This window comes from Pavona decussata, unplaced genomic scaffold, assembly GCF_977016875.1.
Source record: "Pavona decussata unplaced genomic scaffold, jaPavDecu1.1 SCAFFOLD_119, whole genome shotgun sequence".
Lineage (NCBI taxonomy): Eukaryota > Metazoa > Cnidaria > Anthozoa > Scleractinia > Agariciidae > Pavona > Pavona decussata.
This window is the reverse complement of record NW_028145533.1, coordinates 868,972-891,735: the sequence shown is the minus strand read 5'-3', so window position 1 is coordinate 891,735 and position 22,764 is coordinate 868,972. Positions and strand designations below refer to the sequence as shown.

At 38.7% G+C, this 22,764-nt stretch overlaps 1 protein-coding gene across 4 annotated transcripts in view; it reads left to right on the top strand.

The window, feature by feature from the left end:
- The window catches only part of LOC146469769 (phospholipid-transporting ATPase IF-like), a 60,788-nt gene that overhangs the window by 15,522 nt on the left and 22,502 nt on the right, over positions 1–22,764 (top strand). For all 4 annotated transcript variants that reach the window (XM_085122920.1, XM_085122922.1, XM_085122923.1 and 1 more), the window contains exons 10-29: positions 337–368; positions 1,270–1,319; positions 2,230–2,368; positions 2,894–2,984; positions 3,940–3,998; positions 4,385–4,441; positions 5,778–5,867; positions 6,582–6,650; positions 9,754–9,852; positions 10,802–10,845; positions 11,612–11,680; positions 12,153–12,226; positions 13,382–13,485; positions 14,364–14,435; positions 15,807–15,848; positions 18,593–18,660; positions 19,226–19,280; positions 19,745–19,813; positions 20,960–21,039; positions 21,669–21,757. In XM_085122920.1, the coding sequence (XP_084979046.1) occupies positions 337–368; positions 1,270–1,319; positions 2,230–2,368; positions 2,894–2,984; positions 3,940–3,998; positions 4,385–4,441; positions 5,778–5,867; positions 6,582–6,650; positions 9,754–9,852; positions 10,802–10,845; positions 11,612–11,680; positions 12,153–12,226; positions 13,382–13,485; positions 14,364–14,435; positions 15,807–15,848; positions 18,593–18,660; positions 19,226–19,280; positions 19,745–19,813; positions 20,960–21,039; positions 21,669–21,757 (1,452 nt within the window). The remainder of the gene's footprint in view (positions 1–336; positions 369–1,269; positions 1,320–2,229; positions 2,369–2,893; positions 2,985–3,939; positions 3,999–4,384; positions 4,442–5,777; positions 5,868–6,581; positions 6,651–9,753; positions 9,853–10,801; positions 10,846–11,611; positions 11,681–12,152; positions 12,227–13,381; positions 13,486–14,363; positions 14,436–15,806; positions 15,849–18,592; positions 18,661–19,225; positions 19,281–19,744; positions 19,814–20,959; positions 21,040–21,668; positions 21,758–22,764) is intronic.

Sequence of the window (22,764 nt, the reverse complement as noted above, 5' to 3'; positions counted from 1 at the left end):
TTTGGTTCAACCTTTCGTCTTAGAATCACTATTAATATTTCTTTAAATTAGCGATCGAGAAATTAATTAACACAGTGTTCAAAGTTTAAATTTAGTGAATTTTGGCCAAAAATCATGATATCTCAAAGCGATCTCCCATGATACTGCCCCTTTAAGCTTAAAGGTTTGAATCTACTCTTTAGTCGTAATGAGGCTAAAAACCACTGACACTACTGTCTTTTAAAAAACTCCGTTTGCTTTTCACCTGTACATGTACGTATTCTGTTTTGTGGTTGGTAGTAGTCTGACCTAGAAATTTGTTCTAAGTTCAGTTTTCTGTTTCGTTTTGTTTCTAAGGTGTTGCTGTTTACACAGGAAAAGAAACAAAGGTATGGGATAGTATTGTTATCTAGTGAGTGAATAATCGATAATAAAATTGTTCATAAATGCTGGTATTCATACGAGTTTCTCTATGTCTCGATCGATTAAAAATTGCTCCTTATCAAACGGCTTCTAGAATTTTCCACAGTGGATACTGTACTAAAATCTTGGTTACTTATGCCCTGGTTTAATTAAACATGTTTTGTTGGTGTGAATGGGGCTTTAGTTAAGTTAGACCAAAGTATGAAAGAGCTGTTATTTTCGCCATTTTATCGATAGTGTCGAACGAATGCTTATCAGTTTTTCTTAAAGTATTTGGTCAAAAGCGTTTATAAAACGAATACAAATTATCTTAAAACGGATGAGCTAACCGTTTAAACGTTTTGCCTAGAGCGTTAAACGGATACAAGGCTTCAGAAAACGGAGAAACGCTTTAATGATCCGTTTTAAAAAGCATTAGCGTACGAAATTCTTAGACTTAGCTCTGACGATCGCGCTTCGCGCTCTCTAAGCTCGACTTCTAAGCAAGTCTAACGAAATCCTGTGCACGGTCACAAATTGCTTGAATGGCTTGTTCATAAGAAATAAGCATTTGTATTTGATAAGCTGTAAGAACACACTTTTGTTCGATATACATGTATGACATGAAGTTTTGATCGTAGAAGCACTTGAAGAATTCAAGATGGGTGTATACAAATTATAATTGTTGATTTGTGGCATATAATAGTGGAGGGTGTTGGATTTGATATACACAGGTGCCCTGACTGTTTTGCTCGAATTTATTGTCATTGAGGACAAAGGTCAGATTGGATATCAAGGCCAAATCAGCACTTGTATGCCCCATTTTACATCAAAGCCTTAGTAAACGAAATCATCATTAAACAATTCTGCTTTTTTCTTCCTTTCAAGATGGCATTGAACCAGCAACAGGGAGCTCACAAGTTTTCAACTGTAGAGAAGTACGAATTCCAAATACATGTAGCCTAAAATAATGTAACAGTTACATTTACAGAGGTGTCCAGAGTCCTTGGTTATAAGTATAATTCCAAAACGTCTTCTGATTACATGCGTGCAGTTACTTAGCTTATTTTCTCGCTAAGTGTACTTGTGACAGGCAACCTGTAAGACGTGCCCATGTGTGTGCCCACCTTCAAGGTCAGGGCACTCTAGGGGACATCTACCTTGTACAGAGTAGTAGGGACAAAGGCTCTCTTGCAGGGACCAAATTTTGTCCCTTCTACAAGCTGCATGAAATTCAGCTTGTCTGAACTTGTGTGTCATGAAGCCGGGGACAAAGTGACCCAAACTTTTTGATATCGCATCATGTGCATTGCTCTTGGAAACTGTCCCCATTACAAGATTTGGAATAAACAGATAAAAAATGTATGATTCATTATCCCATGCCTTCTGTTCTAAGAAGCTACTATGGCAACGGCAACGAGAACGTCCCAAAACAATAGGATTTAATGAGAAAAACAAAGGCCCTGCACGTGCGTTGTAAATTTTGGTACATTTCTCCATCGTGCTCGGCCAATCAACAACGTGAAATGATCAAATTCAAGGTTTTGTGAAACACGTGAGTACGCGACGGTGTCAACTTCAGTGAACGCCGTTCCCACTGGTTCTGTTACTGGATAGTTCGGCCACATTGTACAAGTTGAACGAATTGGGATAATCGCAAAGTAGTACAAGTAACGCCAACTTATATTTTCAAGCGACGTTTTTGTTGGTGTTTTTCGTCGTGGTTTCTTAAAAGTCCCTACATTGTACACAAAGGGGCCTGTCCCTGCTTCGTGTCCCTGCAACATTGTTAACACGTGTGTGTGGGCCTTCAGGGTTAAGTTTGACACTGTTTATCCGCTGTTTCAGGACCATGAATACATTCTTGATCGTGTTTCTGATTGTCCTGTTATGCCAAGGAGCTCTGTGTGCCGGGCTGATGTTCTGGAAACAAAGCACCCGATCGGGAACTCCACCTTACGTCTACTTGGAAAAACCAAAAGTTACAGTATGTCGATAGATCTTGGTCTGTTCTTTAGTACTGTGTGAGGCATTGATAATGGTATTTTTGTACTCAACGGCCATCTAGATAAAAGATTACTATCATCTTCATCATCATCATCATTATACTATAATCGTCATCATCATCATCATCATCATCGTCGTCGTCATCATCATCATCATCATCATCGTCGTCATCATCATCATCATCATCATCATCATCATCATCGTCATCGTCATCATCATCATCATCATCGCCATCATCGTCATCGTCATCATCATCATCGTCATCATCATCATCACCATCATCATCATCGTTCATGTCATTGTCATCGTTAGCATCATCATAATTATTATTTTTATTCTTTCGACTTTTCACATAACAATGTTATTAGACTTCTGTACTAGGCCTGGATGATACTTTAACATTACAAATAATTAAAAAAAATGTATTTTTATAAGACTGCAGGCGGGTATCATGGAACATCAGACGTTTTTTAATTGATATCACCCGTTGTGTTCCTTATTTCAGTTTACTGGTTCCAATGGTGTGCTGGACACATTCCTGGTTTTCCTTGTTTTATTCAACTACGTCATTCCAATCTCACTCTATGTAACAGTTGGTAAGTACAACATTCTTTTATGGCTCCTTCAATAACATGCGGACTTGAAGTTCAAAATTCAACCAACCGTTACGTTTTTCACTGCCGTCGATCACTGCAGCGGACCTCCAAGAAAACAAAAACGTTTGGTTCAACGGGGTTTTAAAAGGTCATGTTCGTGCGTTGTGATTGGCGGATTTCGATCCACTTTGTCGGAGTTTCTGTATTTTTGTGGTCAGTCGGTTGTCGCCGTAATTATGATTGACGGCAGTAAAACACGCAAATCGTTAACTGTGGTTGAAATTCAGAGTCCTTCTGTTATTTAAAGGCGCAGTAACCTATACCCAGTTTGTAGCATTTCTTCCAGGTCAAATTTTAATGTTGAAGTTCCCAATATACAGTGTTGTCCATCGTCACATGGAGGAAGGCCTTTGAATAAAACCAAAATACTTCATAGCCCTTTTGCCGCGTTTGTTTTGGTTATTGTTTTTCTGGTACAAGAAACTGGAGAAGGATGTCCTGCCCTCACTACAGTCAACTCTCTCCTTGCGAACACCTCGCTATTACAGACACCCCGATACTACGGACAGCAGCTAAATCCCTGGCAAAAATAAATCACAGACGTTTGACTGAAATAAATTCCCGCTATTACACTCTCGCTATTAAGGGCACTAGCTCGCGGTCCCGAGGGTCTCCGCAATATAGTCAAATCCCGTTTTTTGCGGACACCCTCGGGACCGCGAGTTAGCGTCCTTAATAGCGAGAGTCGGTAATAGCGGGAATTTATTTCAGTCAAACGACTGTAATTTATTTTTGCCGGGGATCTAGTTGGTGTCCGCATAATCGGGGTGTCCATAATAGCGAGGTGTCCGCAAGGCGAGAGATGACTGTAAAGGGAGTTGACTGTACTCTACAAGTAATTTTTGCACAAGACTTTTACCTGTACTTAAATTCACACAATCGTGTTTTTGTTTAGAGCTACAAAAGTTCATTGGTGCTTTGTTTTTTGCTTGGGACTTGAAGATGTACAAAGAGGTGAGAACTTGAGGCTTGTGTTTACAAAGGGAGTGGGATGAATACGGAATAAATTACCAAGATTGTGAAAAATAAACAAATTGCTTTAAGTCTAAGACGTTGGCTAAATGGACTTGAAAAGGCTTTATGGTCGAGAGTTCATTTTGGGATCAAACACATAAAAAGTGTGCCTATTACATTTAAGCTAGGAGTACCTGAGTATCCGAGTCTGAGCTTGATGTAATTGCCTTTTTTTTTTTTAAGTCTCAGTCTATGTCACACCCTAATGGGGCACAATACACACTTCAAAGTACATCTGTTAATTCAGTTAAACTGAGTCGCCATCTCGTCAGTTTAAATTAACATTTCAATTGCAACAAAGATGTTCTTTTTCTTAATTTGTTTAGGACACAGATGAAAGAGCTATTGCTAATACCTCAGATTTGAATGAAGAGCTTGGACAGGTAACCACGCGTAATTTTCAGTCTCACTGCTTATTGCAAGTCACTACATGTATTTGAAAACTTATGTTATCAATATAATTGTAATTTTGTCCTGGTAATTACCCTGCCCCTTACTCAGGGCCAAGTTGTTAAAATCCTGATTAAGCTAATCCTGAGTTACCATGAACTTTGAGTCAAGTTTCATTAGTAAGTCATAAAGGTTTTTCTGAAAGATTTTTGTCCCAGAAGCCCGGTTCAGACGCCGTACTTCACACGAGCCGAATCGAATTCGAATTTAGACCGACCCAAATTATTAATCCCGGCTGAGTTGATTCAGACGCCGAACTTAATTTAGCCGAAATTAATACATGCACTGAAACCTGCTATGACTGAGGAAAATTGTAGATTTGGATCAATTTCTGCGTCTGAATCAAAGCCGGTCCACAGCCGTTATTCCCGGCTGGGCCGAACCGAATTAGATCGGCTGTTCTGAATTGATTCAGACCGTCGCCGTACTTCACATGAACTTAATTCATTGAATTCGATTCGGCTTTTGTGAAGTACGGCGTCTGACCCGGGCCTTAGTTCTGACTGAAACGTTTCTTTACCATTAGCTTAAAATGAGCTTTAAAAACATTTTTAATGAGCGAGATTAAAACCTTGGTTAACTTTTAATCGTGGATGAACGTTAATCGGATACTGGACAACTGGGTCCTATTCAATAATAATTATTTCATTCATCTTGCTTTATCTTGTTTGGAAGTCTTAACTTTGAATTCTTAAAATGTCACACATTGGTACAAGTTTTGAAAGAGGTAAAGTCATAAAGGCAATTTTAGACTAGGCAACATTTCATTCAACTTATACTGCATTGGTTTTGACAAGAGCGTGTTGGACTTCGTAACACTTGAAACACATCACTGCAGGCTTGTCACTGTCGTCAGTCGTGAAAAGGGAAAGCTTGTGTTAAAGCAATGTGGCAACAAATTTGTCAAGTGTTTTTAACTGTAGAAGACATTACCGTAGAAAAGTGTAACCGAGCTTTAAGGCCAAGTAATACGGGCAGCATTTTCTTTCAGCTTGTCGAGTCTACTTTTTCGAACATGAAAATTTTGGTTGCGCGCGGAGGTGGTAGTACTGGTAACAAACAATTGCAACTTGCAATGCAACATTGTTGCGCGACAAGTTAAAAGAAAATGTTGCCCGTATCACTTGACCTTTATGCTGTTCTGATTTGCACTGATCAATGTGCTATAAATCTTTTACATTGAAGTTTTACTCGGGTGTTGTAGGTTACCTAGAAAGAACAATTTGTTCTACGAATGTCCTACTTACAGTAATACTACAATCTCTACAGGTGGAGTATGTGTTTACAGACAAGACAGGCACACTGACAGAAAACGATATGCAGTTTCGAGAATGTTCCATTAATGGCCTGAAATATGTGGTGAGTTAACTTTATTTGTTGTTGTTGTTGTTGTTTTTGTTGTACAGTTCAGTCTTTTAAAAGGAGCAACTGTCGCTCTTGATCTGAATGCAGCGGTTTGATCATGGTCGTTTCTTGGCCAAGAAACGTGTTCCTTAACGTCTCTTCCGTACACCTAATACACAGACTATCTACAAAAACTCAGAGAGCTTGGCGTACCCGTGGAAATTCGCGATCTGGGAAAAAATTCGAACGTCGGCTGTTTCTAGACTTGAGGCCTCACGGCACAAGTACAGTAAGGATACTTTTAGATGTTTTATTTGACAAGACAACAGAGACATCAACTGTAGACTGTGATCTAAGGTTCGTAGACTATACCTTCCTACACCTTTAAACGGTTCGTAAAGACTACAGGAGCACCCAACCAGATCATTTAACCAAAAGACTTAAGTTGTTGTCTACTGTGTTCTCAAATCGTTGTCTGCCCTTCTCAGGACATGTTGTGTAAGCTAAATAGATTCGGAGGCTTTAGCGGAAACATGAAGTGCCAGAAAGTTCTAGGGAATGGAATTTTATTTCACAATTTTACTAGCTGTTGTTGGTTATACGAAATTGCCCGCTGATCTTTTCTCGCAGTTTTAACGGGATATTTTCCCCTTCGAAAACGAGCGTAGTCTGCATTTAGGGGGAACCACTGGTCATTACCTTTTTTCATTTCCAATTTTTGTATTGCAGGAATTAAACAGTCAGCTGTTTGTGGCCGACCAAACCGATGGGCCTTCCGTTTCTTCTCAGAATGTTCCGGTGAGTTAATATGGCACTCTTGGCCTGCTGCGTACAGTAGGCCTGCACCTTTCAAAAGATGTATTTTCACTGGACCCACAAGTGCAAGCATAAGAATGCTTATTTCAACGTGAAAACGGCCTTGACGCAAGCATAAGTGCAAGCGCAAGAACGAGCACAAGGATCAAAAATTTTCTTTTTCTTGTGCTTGCGTCGCGTTGGTTCTCACTTGACACAAAGCTCTTGTCATATGAAAACGACAAAAAGGTCTGGGCCGAGTTGTTTAGAGCCCGATTAAGCTAATCCTGGGTTAACGTGAACTTTGATTCGAGTATATTTACTAATCCGTCAGGATTCGTCCAAAAGATTTTTGTCCCTCGGTTTTACTTTAGACTTTTCTTTACCATTAGATTAAATTGAGCTTTAAAAATTATCGTTAATGAGCGAGATGAAAACTTCTATGTAACTTTTATCGTGGATTAGCGTTAATCGGCTCTCGAACAACCCTGCCCTGTTTTATATGAAGTACCCAAATTCAGGGTTAGGTGCATTTCTGGACATAAGTAAAGCTCTTATGCTTGTGCTTGCACCTTTGCTTGCGTCGCTAGTGAAAACCAGGTTTTATAACCTGCAGCTGCATTGTTTTTTAGGGCTGGGAGCATTGTTCTGTTGTTCATTCTTTTGTCCCCTCGACCAACCATGTAAGATGCTGCAAACGGTGCAGGTCGCCCCACTACTCTGGCCTATTTAAGCATTGGGCTTAATTTCCAAACAGTTGAAAGAGCATCAGATTCACAATAAATTGTGAACTTATAGAGAAGTAATATATCAAGCATGAGAGGGAGTGTTTATATTTGGGGGCTTCACACTAGAGCTTGTAAGTATAATCTAAGTGCACTTGAAACCTACTTGAGTGTGAAGGGGTAAAACCTTTCAACTTGAGCTTTACTTAGTGACCATGGAAACGTTCGTAGTTCAAAGAAGCCGAAGTACGCGGCCAAGTATGGCCAACACCACACTTGAGAACGTACTTGACCAATAGGAAAAGGGAAACCAACTGAAAGCCACGTGCTGCGGTGCCAGGACAGATAAACATTTTGCCGTGAACTAAAATTAATAAAAAAAAAATCCAAAATGGATGGCTGGAGATACGCCTCGCAGTTTGAGGACTCCAGGAAAAGCCGATACAAATAGTTAAACTTACGATCTTATTTGAATTTCATCTTTACAGACAGCCTGAACCATCGATTTTCAGTTCAGAAGATGTCGCCTATTCTTTTGTTTTGTCGCCAAGTACTCGAAAACAATGAAGTACCTATGCATTTCCTGTAATGTTAAAACTCTCTGAGTCAAAATTAAAGACAAAATAAAGAGTAAACAACATAAAACGTTTTTCCGTTGCAAAGGCTCCATGATTTTCCGGCGAGCAGTCGCATTTCTGATTTTACCGCGAACGATGATTGACAGCTTGTGCTTCAAGTGTATACTTTGTCACCAGGTGTGAAGCCAAGTTTTCTAAAACGCGACTTGAGATTTTCAAGTGCACTTGAATCAAGTGCTTACTTGAAACTAACTTAGCTTGTAGTGTGAAGCCAACAATTATGAAAGGTGTTCGTCGTCGTCGGTTGAAATGATAGCTGAGTTTTTAAACTGAGTTTTTAAACGATTAAAATCGTTTGTCTCACGATTGAGTCACCTAGATGTGGATCGCGACGTTTCGACCGCTATACTGCTGGCCCCAGTTGTTCAAAGGCCGGATAACTTTATCCGCTGGATAAGGCATCATTCAGGGTCTAAAATATACTTCACGTTAAACGTTGTCTAAGGTTTTCGTACACTCCCAAACTAAGCTGTGGTTAGAGTGTGCGTATTCGCTTGTACAAGAGGAAATACTGAAATCTTTGCACAGATTGAAACTGTCAGATATTGACTTATCCACAGGATAAAGTTATCTGGCCTTTGAACAGCTGGGGCTTGCTTCTGCTGAAATTTCTTCGACATTTGACAAGGGTGTCAGGAGCTCGGTTGAAAATCAAGGTTCAGCCGAGATTTTTTAATCAACTGCAAGGTGTTCATATAGGTTAGACTTTAACCATCAATACTTCTTGGAAAATTGAAAGCAAAAGTTCACCAAATTTTATGTTAATTAAAACCACATTTTCCATACCTCCTTCATGGTGGTGATTCCTTTGTTTTCCATCACGCACTAAGAGTAACCTTTAGCGGCGACGGCGGCGCCATCGAAAACGTAATGTAAAAATTTAATTTGCGTTCTCTGAACTAACTTGCGATAATTCCAACTCATTCAATTTGCGTGATGCGGCCAAATTATCAACAAGTTGAGTTCGTAGGTGCAGATTTCAAGTTCAGAAACAGAAAGGAAAACTCACCCTGATGTGTTCACACTCTCCATAAAACCTTGAATTTGGCCATTTCACGTTGTTAGGGAGCTTCAACAACGACGACGGCGACGGCGACGGCGACGAGAACGTTAAAAAAGCAATAAGCTTAATGACCAAAACAACAACTCTTCACGTGCATTACACTTTTTGGTACATTTCTTTGTCGTCACTGCACGACTAGGACGTGAAATTTCCTGATGGGACGTTTTATGGAGGACGTAAACACACGACGACGAATTTCTCTCTTTCTAAACTTGGGTGCAGGAAATTTCTTCTATATTTGACATTTAGAGCGAGTTGGAATAATCGCGTCGACGTTAGAAAAAACGCGAACTCGTTTTAATAGTGACGTTTTCGCTGCCGTCGCCGTTATTGCTAAAGCTCTCTGTTGTTTTGCAGAGGACAGCAAAGAAATGTACCACAGTGTATAACGCACTTGAAGAGCCAATGTTTTCCTAATTAAAACTATTGTTTTTCGACGTTCTCGTTGTTGTCGTCGTCGTCGCAGCTTAAGGTCTCTGTTGATGTGTTTGAGAACGACATTTCTTAGTTTATAAGACATGTTTTGGCATATTCAAATACCACTGTCATTGTAGAAATTCTGCAAATCACTGTACGTTAAAATATACCAATGTTCATCTGCAGGTTAGTCCTGTCATCGTAGGGTAGGAAACCATTTTTTCACGAGTTAAAGTAACTTTTCTTTTTGTTACTTTTCACAGTCGGAGGTGATGGAGTTTTTCCTAGCATTATCTCTTTGCCACACCGTACAAGCATCCAAAGAGACAAGTCAAAATGCTATCTATGATTATCACTATCAGGTACGAATTTTTTTTCCAGTATACCTATTGTTATTGAGTGTCTAAAGAGTATAAGACGACCAATGTCTTTAAGGATGGTGCCTACTTTTGTTACTACGCATGCACAGATTTTCCATGGCTAAGGTCGGCGCCTCGTTTTGCTACTGCGCACACGTTCTGCGCATCTCAGGATGGTCCGAGAACCTCTGATTACTTTGGGACGGTGCTCAATTCAAAGGTATTTTTGTGCGGTTTATGACCATGTTGGAAATGAAGACCTTACAATCTAGCAAGGGCTATGAAATCCAAAAAGAAAATTAGGGTTAAGAGGTATTTAAGTTCAGTGTTTGGAAAAAAATTCTATGCATTGTTATGCAGTTAAAAGCTTTTTAGAAATATCTTTGCTTAATTATCTCTGAAAAATGCGTGGTTAACCGCAATTTTCTTTGTGAATTCCAATAGCCCTTAGTAAGGTCTGCTTTTTCCACATAGTCATAAACTGCGCAGAAATGTCTGTGTATTGGGAGGTACCGTACTTAAAGAGGCACTGTCATGGCGATTTTGCTGTACTTTGGTCAAACTGCTCAAATATTTGACGAAAAACCTTTTTGCTGACGTGAAATTGCTCTTAGAACACCGGGAAGAAAATATTTCTTGGATTTCTCCAAGGAAGAACTAACTATAATCAGTTTTTAGCGACTTTTCTAGAATACACAAGAAGAACTTGAAAATGTTGGCCAAATTTATTTTTGCAATCCATTTCCATCATAGCCATCCGCAGCCAAACATAATTAATGCTAGTTTCTGTGCACTAGTAGGGTTATTGTTAACAAAACTGAACAATTATTTCAACGATTCCATCGATTCAAATATGTTTTTTGGCCATTCAAAGTAAGACTTAAATAGGTGACACTGCTCCTTTAAGTACGTACATCCACTGATCGGCGGCTCGTCTATGTGTTGTTTTCAGGCGTCATCTCCAGATGAGAAAGCTCTCGTGGAGGCTGCCGTCAGGTGGGCATTTTGTCTTGGTTTTTTGTTGTTGTTGTTTTTTTTTTTTCGCTTCTTTCTTTGCTTTTCTGACTCAATATATCTTGGCCTCATTTTTCTAAAAAAAGAAAAAAGAACTGAGTGTAAACCAGAGGGGAAAAATACAAAGCGATGTTCTCTGACTAACAAACATTCACCCAGACAGTTTTCAGCATAAGGCGGTTGTGCTCTTAGCCCTCAGTGCAATTGTTTACAAGGTGTCTACAATAGACCCTTCTCCAAAATGGCGGCCGAAAATTCAAATAAGTTAAAATTAAAAACGTATACCAGCACTAGAAAGAGCACTTTTACTTCAGTTACCCTGCAAAGTTTCAGCATATCAGGTGTAATATCAGCGGAGAAAATGTAAGTTGAAAAATGAAAAAATTACAGACGTTTGTATGACTGGGGGTATGACGTATACCCCCAGTCATGCAAACGTCTGTAAATTTGTCAATTTCATCTTACATTTTCTAAGCTGATATAACACCTAATATGCTGAAACTTTGCGAGGTTACTAAAGTAAAGGTGCTCTTTCCAGTGCTGGTATACGTTTTTAATTTTAACTTATTTGAATTTTCGGTTCAGTTCAATTTTAACTCATTCAAATCTGTTGTCGCCATTTTAGAGAAGGGTCTATTCACCCGTCGGTTGGCAATTTAGTGTGAGAATATCTTTCCTTCGTTATACCAGAATGTCTTGAGAAGGAAAAAAGTGTTTGTTTTTGAGCAACTTTCTTTGTTGGTGACAGATTTGGTGTCACGTACCGGGGGAAAGTTGGTGATGATATTGAGGTCAGAGTTGACAATACCATAGAGAGGTAAGTCAAATTCTTTCCGTTTCATTTCTTATGCTGAATTTAAATTCCTCTCGCTTCATTTAGTATAATTAGCTTCAAACAAACCTTATTTTAAAATAGCAAAGTTCCATTTCCGCTAAAATATGCAGAAATTCTATTTCTAAAAATTATTTCTTGTTGAATGTATATTGATTCAAGCATCTAGCTTTCTAGGCCCTATGTATTTTAAAAGAACCCCAAAGTATCTGTATAACCTTCACCCTATTAAACCTTGTAAATGTAACTTTTTATTGATCATTATCTCTTGCTATCTGTAACTAGTTATCAAAGTTTCTTGGTATCCGAGGCGTGTGCGTTTTGTAGTGAACCCCAAAATATCATCCTAACCTAGCCCCCCTTCAACGCTTTAGATGTATCTTTCTTGGTACTACTACATCATCATCATCATCATCATCATCATCATTGAAACACTGTTATATTCTTCTTATTTTAGATACACTCTTCTCCACGTTCTTGAATTTGACTCTACTAGAAAAAGAATGAGTGTCATCGTAAAGTCACCAAAAGGTATGTGCGCAAACAATATCAAATTTGAAGTGCTTTGTTCTGAAGGATAAAAATCCACATTTGTGGTACTCAGAGAGACTGTCTTATAAATTTCAAATCGGACCATACTATAAAGGGGACGTTGGCATTTAAACAGGCTCCCAACTCCGCAAGTGCGGTATAGGGCGATGAGAAAAAACCGCAAGCCTATCGTGGTCTTTCTTTCTCGGCCCCAGACCGCACTCGGCGCGCTCGCTTCGCCGATGTTGCACTTCGCCCTATACTCCACTTGAGAGCCTGAATATGAAATGGAAATTCGAATTCTCATTGTAAAAAGAAAGAACAATTTTTAATCAAAAAAAAAAAAATCAATAGTTGGCACGGCTAAATTGTCAAATATTTCGCCAAAAATAAACCTTCTGTTACGCTTGGCATCCTTCTTTGTGTTGTCATTCGCCTTTTGTTGTGTGTTTGTTGGACATTGAAGCCATGATTGCTGACAGACATGAAAAAGAGCTAGCCCTTTCATAGGGTGGTTCCGTGTTTTAACTTCTTTTGTATGTATCTATAGTACTTGACCAGTTCCGTTCCATTCGCCAAGGTCTGTTTGAAGCAGGTGTGACTGCAGGACATGTTTGTAATAATGGGACCTCATGATTTCAAGCCTGTCTCCCGAATCGCTGGGCCACGCTGCTTCCCTTGTAAATAATGCGTCTATGCTCAATTCTGTAGCAACGTGTCCCAGTTAGGTTTAAAAATGAAAACATGGCGTGGTCAAATCATCTCTCAGCAGACACTATCTTCAGTGTAGCATTTTAGGTCTGCTTCGTAAACTTCGTTATACAAAGTTTGTTGTTGTTCTTGTTGTTGTTTTTTCTCGTTTTTTTTTGTTGTTGTTGTTGTCGAGATCTCAAACATTTTTTTAGCATTCCAATAAATCTGTTCCACTGCAAAAGATGTCTAAAAACTGTATTTGTCTTCGATTGGAATAGCTGTGTGAGAAAGTTTGTCAGACGAACTTTCCAGGTTTTGATGTTTGACGATCAATCATGACATGTTCGATATCCAAATAATTCATATGTCATGTTTTTACTGGCGTGTCCACTTTTAAGCGCGGCAAAAATTGGTGCAAAAAAGAAAACTGAGTGCTATAAACATATTTATATTTTCTTGCAGGTGAATATGTGATGTTAGTGAAGGGAGCCGAGTCAGCTGTGTTGGATCGGCTGGCGTCCGGGCCAAGAGATGTAACACTGGAGCACGTCAATGAGTATGCAGAGGTATTGATCATGGTTCTATGGTCACCAACAAAAATCACCATTCTAATGTTGCCATCAGCGTCACCATAAGTATCATCATCATCGCTTTCGTCACTATCACCATCTCCATCATTTTCGTCATCATCGTTATCATCATTGCCACCGTCATTGTCATCATCATCACCATCTCTATCGCCATGACCATGTCCATCATTAACGTCATTATCATCACCATCATCATCTTCATTGTCGTCATCATCGTTATCACTGTCATCATCACCATCATCGCTATCGTCAATGTTATCATCATCACCATCTCTATCACCATGACTTTGTCCATCATTAACGTCATTATCATCGTCATCATCATCATCTTCATCATCCACTTTATCATTGACGTCATCATCAACGTCATTATTATTGCCATTCTTATCGTTATGCTCACTGTCATGATTATCATTGTTGTCGAAGTCGTTTTTTCTCCTTATCTTCGTCGTAGTCATCACCTCCAATATCATTATCATTACCATAACACCGAAAACTGCGCCTTGTCTTATCAAGAAGTGTAATTCACTGTTATCAGAGAGTTCTGTGTTGTCTCCTTTGTTGAAGGTGGAAGAGTAGATATATGTCTAACGTAATATTCCCAAAATGTACTTATCACAATTAAACTGGCTGTTGGAGGACATATGTATGCTGAGTACAAACTTAAGTTGGAACAATCTGTGATACAGGCAAAGGTTTCGAGTGCTTAATTTCAAGTTTCCCCGGATTAAGATTATCGCATTCTTGTGTGAGTGGGGTATTGATTGTGTGGAATTGCACACATTTTTTTCCATGGCAAAGCCGTTTATAGCTCTCTGGTTAAAGTAATATCATTTATTCTTTGTGGTCTACAGAAAGGACTTAGAACATTAGCTGTCGCACGCAGAGTGCTCTCTGACGAAGAATATGCGGTAGTTGACAGACAGGTAAGACCTGTGTCCCAGTCACTCTGGGGTCTGCTCAAAAGTGGGGAGGGAGGGGCCGGGGGGGGGGGGGGGGGTCCTGTATAACCCCAACTGGATGGTGATGAGATTATAATCAAAACCACTTGATTGTTGAAACAATCCTTTGTAACTTGAACATGAGGCATCTGGATCTTCAATTTTCTGCACAATAACCATTAGCGATAACGTTGATCTTCTGATTATCGTAATTATTTCAACTCACAGCATGTCCGTTTAAATAATAATAATAATAATAATAATAATAATAATAATAATAATAATAATAATAAGCTTTGTATTTTTAGGCTGGATAATGCAATGTAAACTGAGAATGTCTTGAGTTGTTATCCATTTCACGATATAAATAGTGTGCAAAAATTGATTTTCAATTATGTTATTGAATTTTATTGCATGCAACCATACTTGAACAGTACGCTTAGAGTCATGTTGATTGTAAAATTTATTTCATTATTCGTTATTCAATAAAATTATAATTATTATTATTATTATTATTATTATTATTATTATTATTATTATTAACCAAGCCCCTGACGTTTTTTTTTTAATAATAATAATAATAATAATAACAATAATAATAATAATAATAATAATAATATGTAACTATAGACTTTGTTTTGCTCAGGTAAGGTTCAGCGTGGACAGAAATAGTAACAGGTTGACCCTTTAAGCGAGTTACAGACACTCGGTTACTGTCACGGAGATTTAGCTGTTTTTGGTCAGAGTTACTAAATATTTAACATAGAACCTTTTCTGTAACATGAAATTGTTCGTAGGTCACCGGGAGGAAAGTATTCACTGATTTCTCCAATGAAAGAACAAACTATTGAGCTGTTGTTAGCAATTTATCCAAAATACCCAGGAAGAACTTGAGAAAAATGGCCAGTTTTTTCAAATTGTAATCCATTTCCATCCAAGCCATCCGCAGGAAAAAATAACAAATACTAACTTCTGTATACTCATAGGGTAATTGTTAACAATAATGCACCATTATTTTAACATTTCTATCGATATAAATATGTTTTTTCGCTATTCAAAGGCGCACTAAAAGTAGGTGACGCTGCCCCTTTAATGAAAAGAAGGGGGTGGGGGGGGGGGGGGGGCATAAAAGGGATATTTTTTTATGCTTGAACATGCACGAATGCGAGTTGAAACTCAACGAATGCAAGTTTGCTAATCAAATATCCGGTCGAATTCACTGAAAAATTCAAACAGCCATTTTAACACGTTGGTAAAATGGTTGTAGTTCCCCTTCGCATTCTTTTATGTCCTCTCCATGTTTTCTTGTGTTTTTCTTCAACAACTCTAACCTGTTACTGGTTTCTGTTACTGTAGCTGACCAAGGCCAGGCAAGCTATTCTTGACAGAGAAGAACAGGTACTGGCAAAATAGTGGCTCAAATTTGGGCTTAACTCGTCGCCTTCACACAACATCAAGCGTACAAACTTGTCTTAGTGATTACACGTTGGTGTATGTGAACGTTGTTATAACTGTCGGCAAGCATGTTGGCAAACTACGGTCAACTCTCAACTAAACAGCAACTAAACACCCGGCAAAAATAAATTACAGACGTTCGGCTGAAATAAATTCCCGCTATTACGGACTCTCGTTATTAAGGACACTAACTCGCGTCCAGAGGGTGTCCGGGAGTTGACTGTACTTGGAAACATACAGAAGTAGTCACTTAACACTACAACATACACTGTAGACTTAAAGGGATACTCTAGCCCCCAAAACAACTTTCCAAATTCAGAAAGCTTATGACCCAAATAAAAGATATTTACCAAATTTGGAGTTCGATCTCCGCTATTTTGCCTAGAAAAACGAAAAGTTTCTCGCCATGGGATTCGAAGCAGCGCTTGGGCCGAAAACCGGAAATGACGTAGAAAGAAGAACTCGCCAAACCTTTTCCGGTTAGATTCCTCTGGATTTCTTTAGCAAGATTCGGTAAATGGCTTGATTTTAAAATTCCAAAATAAAATGTATAGTTCGTGTTTTGAAGAAAATTCAATAATACCGTATCGATTTATGGTTGCTTGATGCTTAATTCTAGTAACAACGGTGAAGGTCCTAATAATTCGCATTTCTTTCGGGTTTTGTACGGGTGGTTCGGACACACGCGATTCGATTTGTTTGCTAACCCCACGACCTCTACTCACTTTTCTGAAGACTGTTCTCAACCACAAATTATCACAGCTGTGTCTGTGGAAAGATGAAAAGCTCTCAAAACGCCATTTCAACCTTGTTTTAAAGAAGGACTTTCAGAAAATAAGAGCATAGGCCCGATGGAGGACAGCACGTCCAATGAAGCCGCTCGCGCCAGACAGATTACAAATAAAGTTACTCCACCAGAACTAGCCACGGGTTCACTGTATGTTTGAAAAATAATAAGAAATTGTTATTGCAGTGCAGCCTGAAGAAAACTAGCATTAGCCGATAATGATACTTAAGCTTACTTTTCGAACACGCGTAGTATCGCAGTTATTTCATTAACCTTGTTCAGTTCACTGGTACACGACTCAGTCAAATACATTCGCTGTATACGCGGCGCGACAGGGCAAAATAACCAACAAAGGTGAACACCGTTTTCTAAATCAGCATAATATCAAAGGTAAAGGCCTTATTTTGCTTTAAAACGGAAAACAATGAAAAATTGCCAGTATCATTACTTAGCGGAAAAAATCCCTGTAAAGTGAGCTCGAATGCGGTACTAATAGAACGCAATATGCAATAGGGAAGGTATAAACTCGTTTAATGTTCCAAAAGGCCCAGCACAACACAATGACTTCCGAATTTATTTATGGGCTTAGACTTCGTCGTAGTATTGCTGTTTGTACAGGTACCGCTCCTGTAAAGTGTGAATCGTTATAATGAAAGCTGCCCACATCTCCAAGCTTTCGCTGAGCTTTGTACGCTGTGTCTCTGACAGGCCAATTCCCGGGGTAAAATTTACGTGGATTTTTTTTAAAAATGTAACTAAACTGGATTTCAAATAACAACGCCGTACCATAAAAAGGAAACTTTAATGCTACTCAAAACGTATTCAATCGCCAATGAAATCTCATTGCGGATGTGAAATACACCGAATTTGCGAAAGAATGCATAACTGGTCGCTTACCAATCCGCTCTTAAACACCTCTTCGCACTCGTTTTGTAGAGTCCGTAACCGAGTTCACTTCGCTGTTACACGGCTAAAAACATACGACAGAGCGCCCTCATAGCTCTGCTAACATAGCTCCGTCGGCAATTTCGATTGCACTATTTTGTTCAGAAGAAAAACAAGCAAAAGAACTGCGTTAATCCCCAGAATCCATATTCTCTTCAGTGTTGTAAACAAGAGCGGTTCTTCATTCTACGTCATCGATCACGTGCTCCACTAAAGACGATTTTTACTTCCGGTCTTCAAAACGGGGAAAATTTCGCCTTTCTCCGGCAATTTTCGACCATTTACTTGTTTCTTTTGAACTTTTTGTGCCGTTCACCCTTTATTATAGTCCAAATGCTACTTTTTAAGCGAAAGTTGTTTTGGGGTCTAGAGTATCCCTTTAATTCTCTGAACCATCATTTGTGTTACATGTCAAAAAGACATGCCATAAGCGGAAGCAGAAATCCGAGTTCCACAAGCAGGAGTCGAACGTTTTTACCTATCGACTATGCGAACTAGTAATCGGAAGGTCATAGGCTCGATTCCTGTTTGGAGAATTCGGTTTTTTTCCGATTATTCCTGTGTCACTAACTTTATAAAAACCGCCATCGTTTATTCACCAGGCGTAAAAAAAAAACATAACATCGCATTTCTTCGAAAAGAACACCACACCTCACCATACTGTACCACAGCAAACCCGTTTGTACTATACTATAGCACAACACAACACACTACACTACACTACACCCTTACCACCGATTAACTTTTGACAAAGACTGAAACATTAGAACCACCCTGTGTACAGCATTATATACTACACCAAAGGAAAGTCTTCTTTGCTAGTTTTCATTCTCCAATTTCTTTCTCAGTTTCAAACGGCAGAGTTATTGACACATTGACAGTTTCTACCAAGTAATTGATATGCGAAGCCTCTACATACAATCAGTAATTGTTACCATTTTCTTTTAATTTTCAGCTCGCTCGGGTTTATGAAGAGGTGGAAAGAGGCTTACATGTTCTTGGGGCCACGGCTGTAGAAGATAGGTACACATCAAACTCTCACGTATCAAGTGATTTTGTTGCAAAGCTGAGAAAATAATGAACAGCGAACCCACTGCAATTGTTACAGTAATAGTATTACATTTAAACTGAATTTCATTCAATTTTATGTGATATATCTACTAATCCGAGTAAGGAAACTATATCGTTCACCAATATCCCCTTCTTGTTTTTGCCCGATTCGAACAGCTGAAAGGTAACCTGTGGGTCCTCAATTTTCGCCCAATTAATTATAATTGTTTTAGTGAATAATGATACTGTTTGTTGTTATTGTATCATCTTCATTATCATCATCGTCATCGTCGTCATCATCATCATCGTCATCATCATCGTCATCATCATCATTATCATCATCATCATCATCATTTCTTCTTGTTTTTTTAACGGACATTTTGGTTAATGCCCCCTATACTTAAGTATAAATAATATTGGAGGCAGATGTTACTGCCCAGTGTGATCTGAAGTACTAAAGTAATCATTCCTTTTTTTTTTTCTGTTGGTGATTAAATATTTATTGACGTTTTATGTTTTTTTCTTTGCGTTTTGTCAGATTACAAGATGGAGTCCCACAGACAATTGAAGCTCTGCGGGAGGCTGGCATCAAGGTAGGTTCAATCATTGTCGCAATATAAAAAATGTAATAATAATAATAATAATAATAATGAGAACTCTTTATTAACATATTTCAAACAAATTGCTATTCACAAGTTAAAAGTAGAAAAAAGAACCATTAAAAACTATTTACAATTCACTTCGATGAAAAAAGAGACAACTTTCAAGCCGATTATTTATTAATAATAATAACAATAATAATAATAATAATAATAATAATAAGAATAATAATAAGAATAGCCCATTTTGGTTACTGGCTTGGCCTCCTTGGTTACTTACTAGCCTCCTTGAGTAGGAGCGAGCCTGCAGTTAATACAAACCTCGGTGCAAATGTAGACGAAAAGCATTTCACCATTTTCACCCAGAAGGGTACTGATCAGATGGGTTATGATGTGCAGGACTGCGTGTTTGTAAGGACAACAGCATTTTTAACCGACTTCGTATAACCTGTATTTAGGTCTGGGTTCTCACTGGAGACAAAGAGGAAACAGCTGTGAACATCAGCCATTCATGTGGACACTTTAAGGTAACAGTTCTGACATATAATTATTTGTAATCTCGACAGCAATAAGGGTCTGGTTTTGCCGTTGTTCCGGCAGCTGAAATTCATGTGTTTGTGTGTGCCTGTAGATGAGTACACTGACATTGAATCAGCGGCATGATTTCGACTTTACAAAGGAAAATGAAAGTTGCATTTTTTTAAAGTCTTTGCCAGCAACGTTTTCTTGGGCGGTGGGGGAGGGGGGGGGGGGGGTACTCACTTAAAACGTATTGACAGCATTTTTTTTTTTTGTTTTTTTTTTTTTTGGGGGGGGGGGGGGGTCATAACTTGATTTTAAAACAAAAGACAAGAAAGAATCACAATGTACAAAAAAGAAGGCCGAATGATTGCTAACGATCACGATCATTATATTTATTGCAGATTACAGTGATTCATGGCTACACACGACAAAAAAAGTTATCAAAATTACAGCGGTTACCATTAACACGCGACCTACGGCATTCGAAAGAGTCGGATAAAGTTGCGTTTTGGTGGACGTCAATCAAACAAAAGCCGTTGAAATTATTTTGAATTCTGACAAGATTCCAAGGTAACCCAGCAAGAAACTAAGAATTTTACCTCGCTAAGAGAAGGTAAACTTTATTTAAATTGATTTTCAAGCCAGATCAAGCGCAAATAAAAGGTATTTTTGAATTAAGAATTTCAGTTTTCACTGCACGTGATAATTTACTCACTTGCACGCATCGCTGATTTATTATCAGGTGTAGCGATTTCAAATTTTTCATAAAAAAATACGGCTTCGTCTAAACAATGCCCTTTTTTTAGATAATCTGGCTTGGAAATCAACTTTCATAAAGTTTACCATCCGTCAGCGGATAAAACTGTCAATTTCTTGGTTCTGTTGCCTTGAAATGGTCTCAGAATTCAAAATAATTTCAACGGCTTTTCTATGATTGACGTCCACCAAAACGCAACTTTATCGGAGTCTTTTGAAGGCGATAGGTCGCGTGTTATTGGTAACCGCTGTAAAATTTAAAAAAAACAATAACAACAGCAATTGATTTATTAGCTTGAAGTTCATTCCACATGACCGAAATGCGACATGTGAGATTGAACCTTGAGTATTGTCCTTGTAACGCTGATGCAAATCCACTGAACTTGTTTTCTCAGGCGGGAATGGAAATGATGTTTGTTACCAAGAAACAGTCGGAGAGAGAGTGCCAAGAGGAGCTGGTGAAATGTCGAGACATGTGAGTTTAAAGGATCCAAAGTCCATTTTGTGTCTTACCATTTCAATAGAGTGTACAGACTAGTTGTATCATGATGTCTAAAGGATGGTGAAGGGGTTTCATTAAGCTTTTAGGTGGGCAAAAGTTGTTGAGAGCGTTACGCCTTGTTTTCACTAGAGACGCAAGGACAAGCGCAAGCATAAGAATGCTTATTTCACCGTGAAAACGGCCTCGACGCAGGCATTAAAGCACAAGCACAAGGGTTTGCTTGCGTCGCGTTCGTTCTCACTTGACATAACGCCTTTGCTTACGTCGCTAGTGAAAACTAGGCTTTAGCAACGACGACGGCGACGACAACGAGAACGTTAAAAAAGCAATAGGCTTAATAAACCAAAACAACGAATCTGCACGTGCATTACACTTTTTGGTACATTTCTTCGTGGTCACTGCACGACTAGCACGTGAAATTTCCTGATGGGACGTTTTATGGAGGACGTAATCACGCGTATTATTTTTTTCTCTATCTGAACTTGGGTGCGGTGTCCAAGAATTCAACTCATATGCTTTTAAACCAGGCTTATATGTTGCTTGTTTTGGTAGCAAAATAGAGAATAAATGTTTTACTTCCGAGTTTGTTTATTTTATTGCAGATTACATCGTAGATCCCCAGGATCTAACAAACTATACGGCTTAGTCATAGACGGTTCCAGTTTAATCCACGTTTTTAAAGGATTTACAGGTAAAAAAAAACCAGTATGTTGTATATCCTTTTTGCTTTCGAGTTGCGTGCCTTTTTCCACATTCATTAATACATTCATTACCCAAGTGTAATAAACCTTTTGAAGGTATTGATACATAGAGCAGTTTTCAATTGAGCGTCGAAAGTAATCCGCGTTTGCTTTGGTTTTGCTTAAATAGTACGCTCTGCGATTGGTTAACAAAACTCGTGGCAATTTCCCAACCAATGAGAAGCAAAACCAAAACCAATCGCGACTTGCTGGCGCGCATTTTCCCGAGTCTAGCACTGGTTCCATGTATTTGCTTTGAATTCTGATTGGTTTATCGCTCTGTTCGCGTCTATTGTGAAGGGCCAGTGTAATGACTTTCGCTTTGGTTTTACGACACTCAGCTGACTCATAGTCTCTCAACTAACTTATAGCCAAAAGTCAAAACAACAAAAAATAAGGAAGTATAGATGTGACAGAGGCAGGACTTTTAAGGGAAACAACAAAAACAAAACAAAAGAAAACGAAACAAAAAAACTTTTCTATCGTATTAAAATAGTACCATGGGAAAGTACTGCTCAGTAGTTTTCATTTGTACTTTAGGATTTCATCCTCCGACTCTAACTTAAGAATCACCTTGTACAGCATAATAAACAACACCACAGGAAAGTACTGCTCACTAGCTTTCATTTGAATGGTCACACTTTAGGATTTCATCTACCGACTCTAACGTAAGAACCACCTTGTACAGCATAATAAACAACACCACAGGAAAGTACTGCTCAGTAGCTTTAATTTGAGTGGTCACACTTTAGGATTTCACCCACAAACAGAAAAATGAAAATTATCTTGTAAGGCAGAAAAGCAGCATAGTAGACAGCACCACAAGACTATGCTACTGTACTCAGTGTCTTTCATTTGAATGGCCACTCGTCAGGATTTCATCCACAGGCTCAAACGTTAGAGCTGTCTCGTGCAGCATGGTAAATAAAGTTAGAGGAAAGACAGCACGTTACCTATC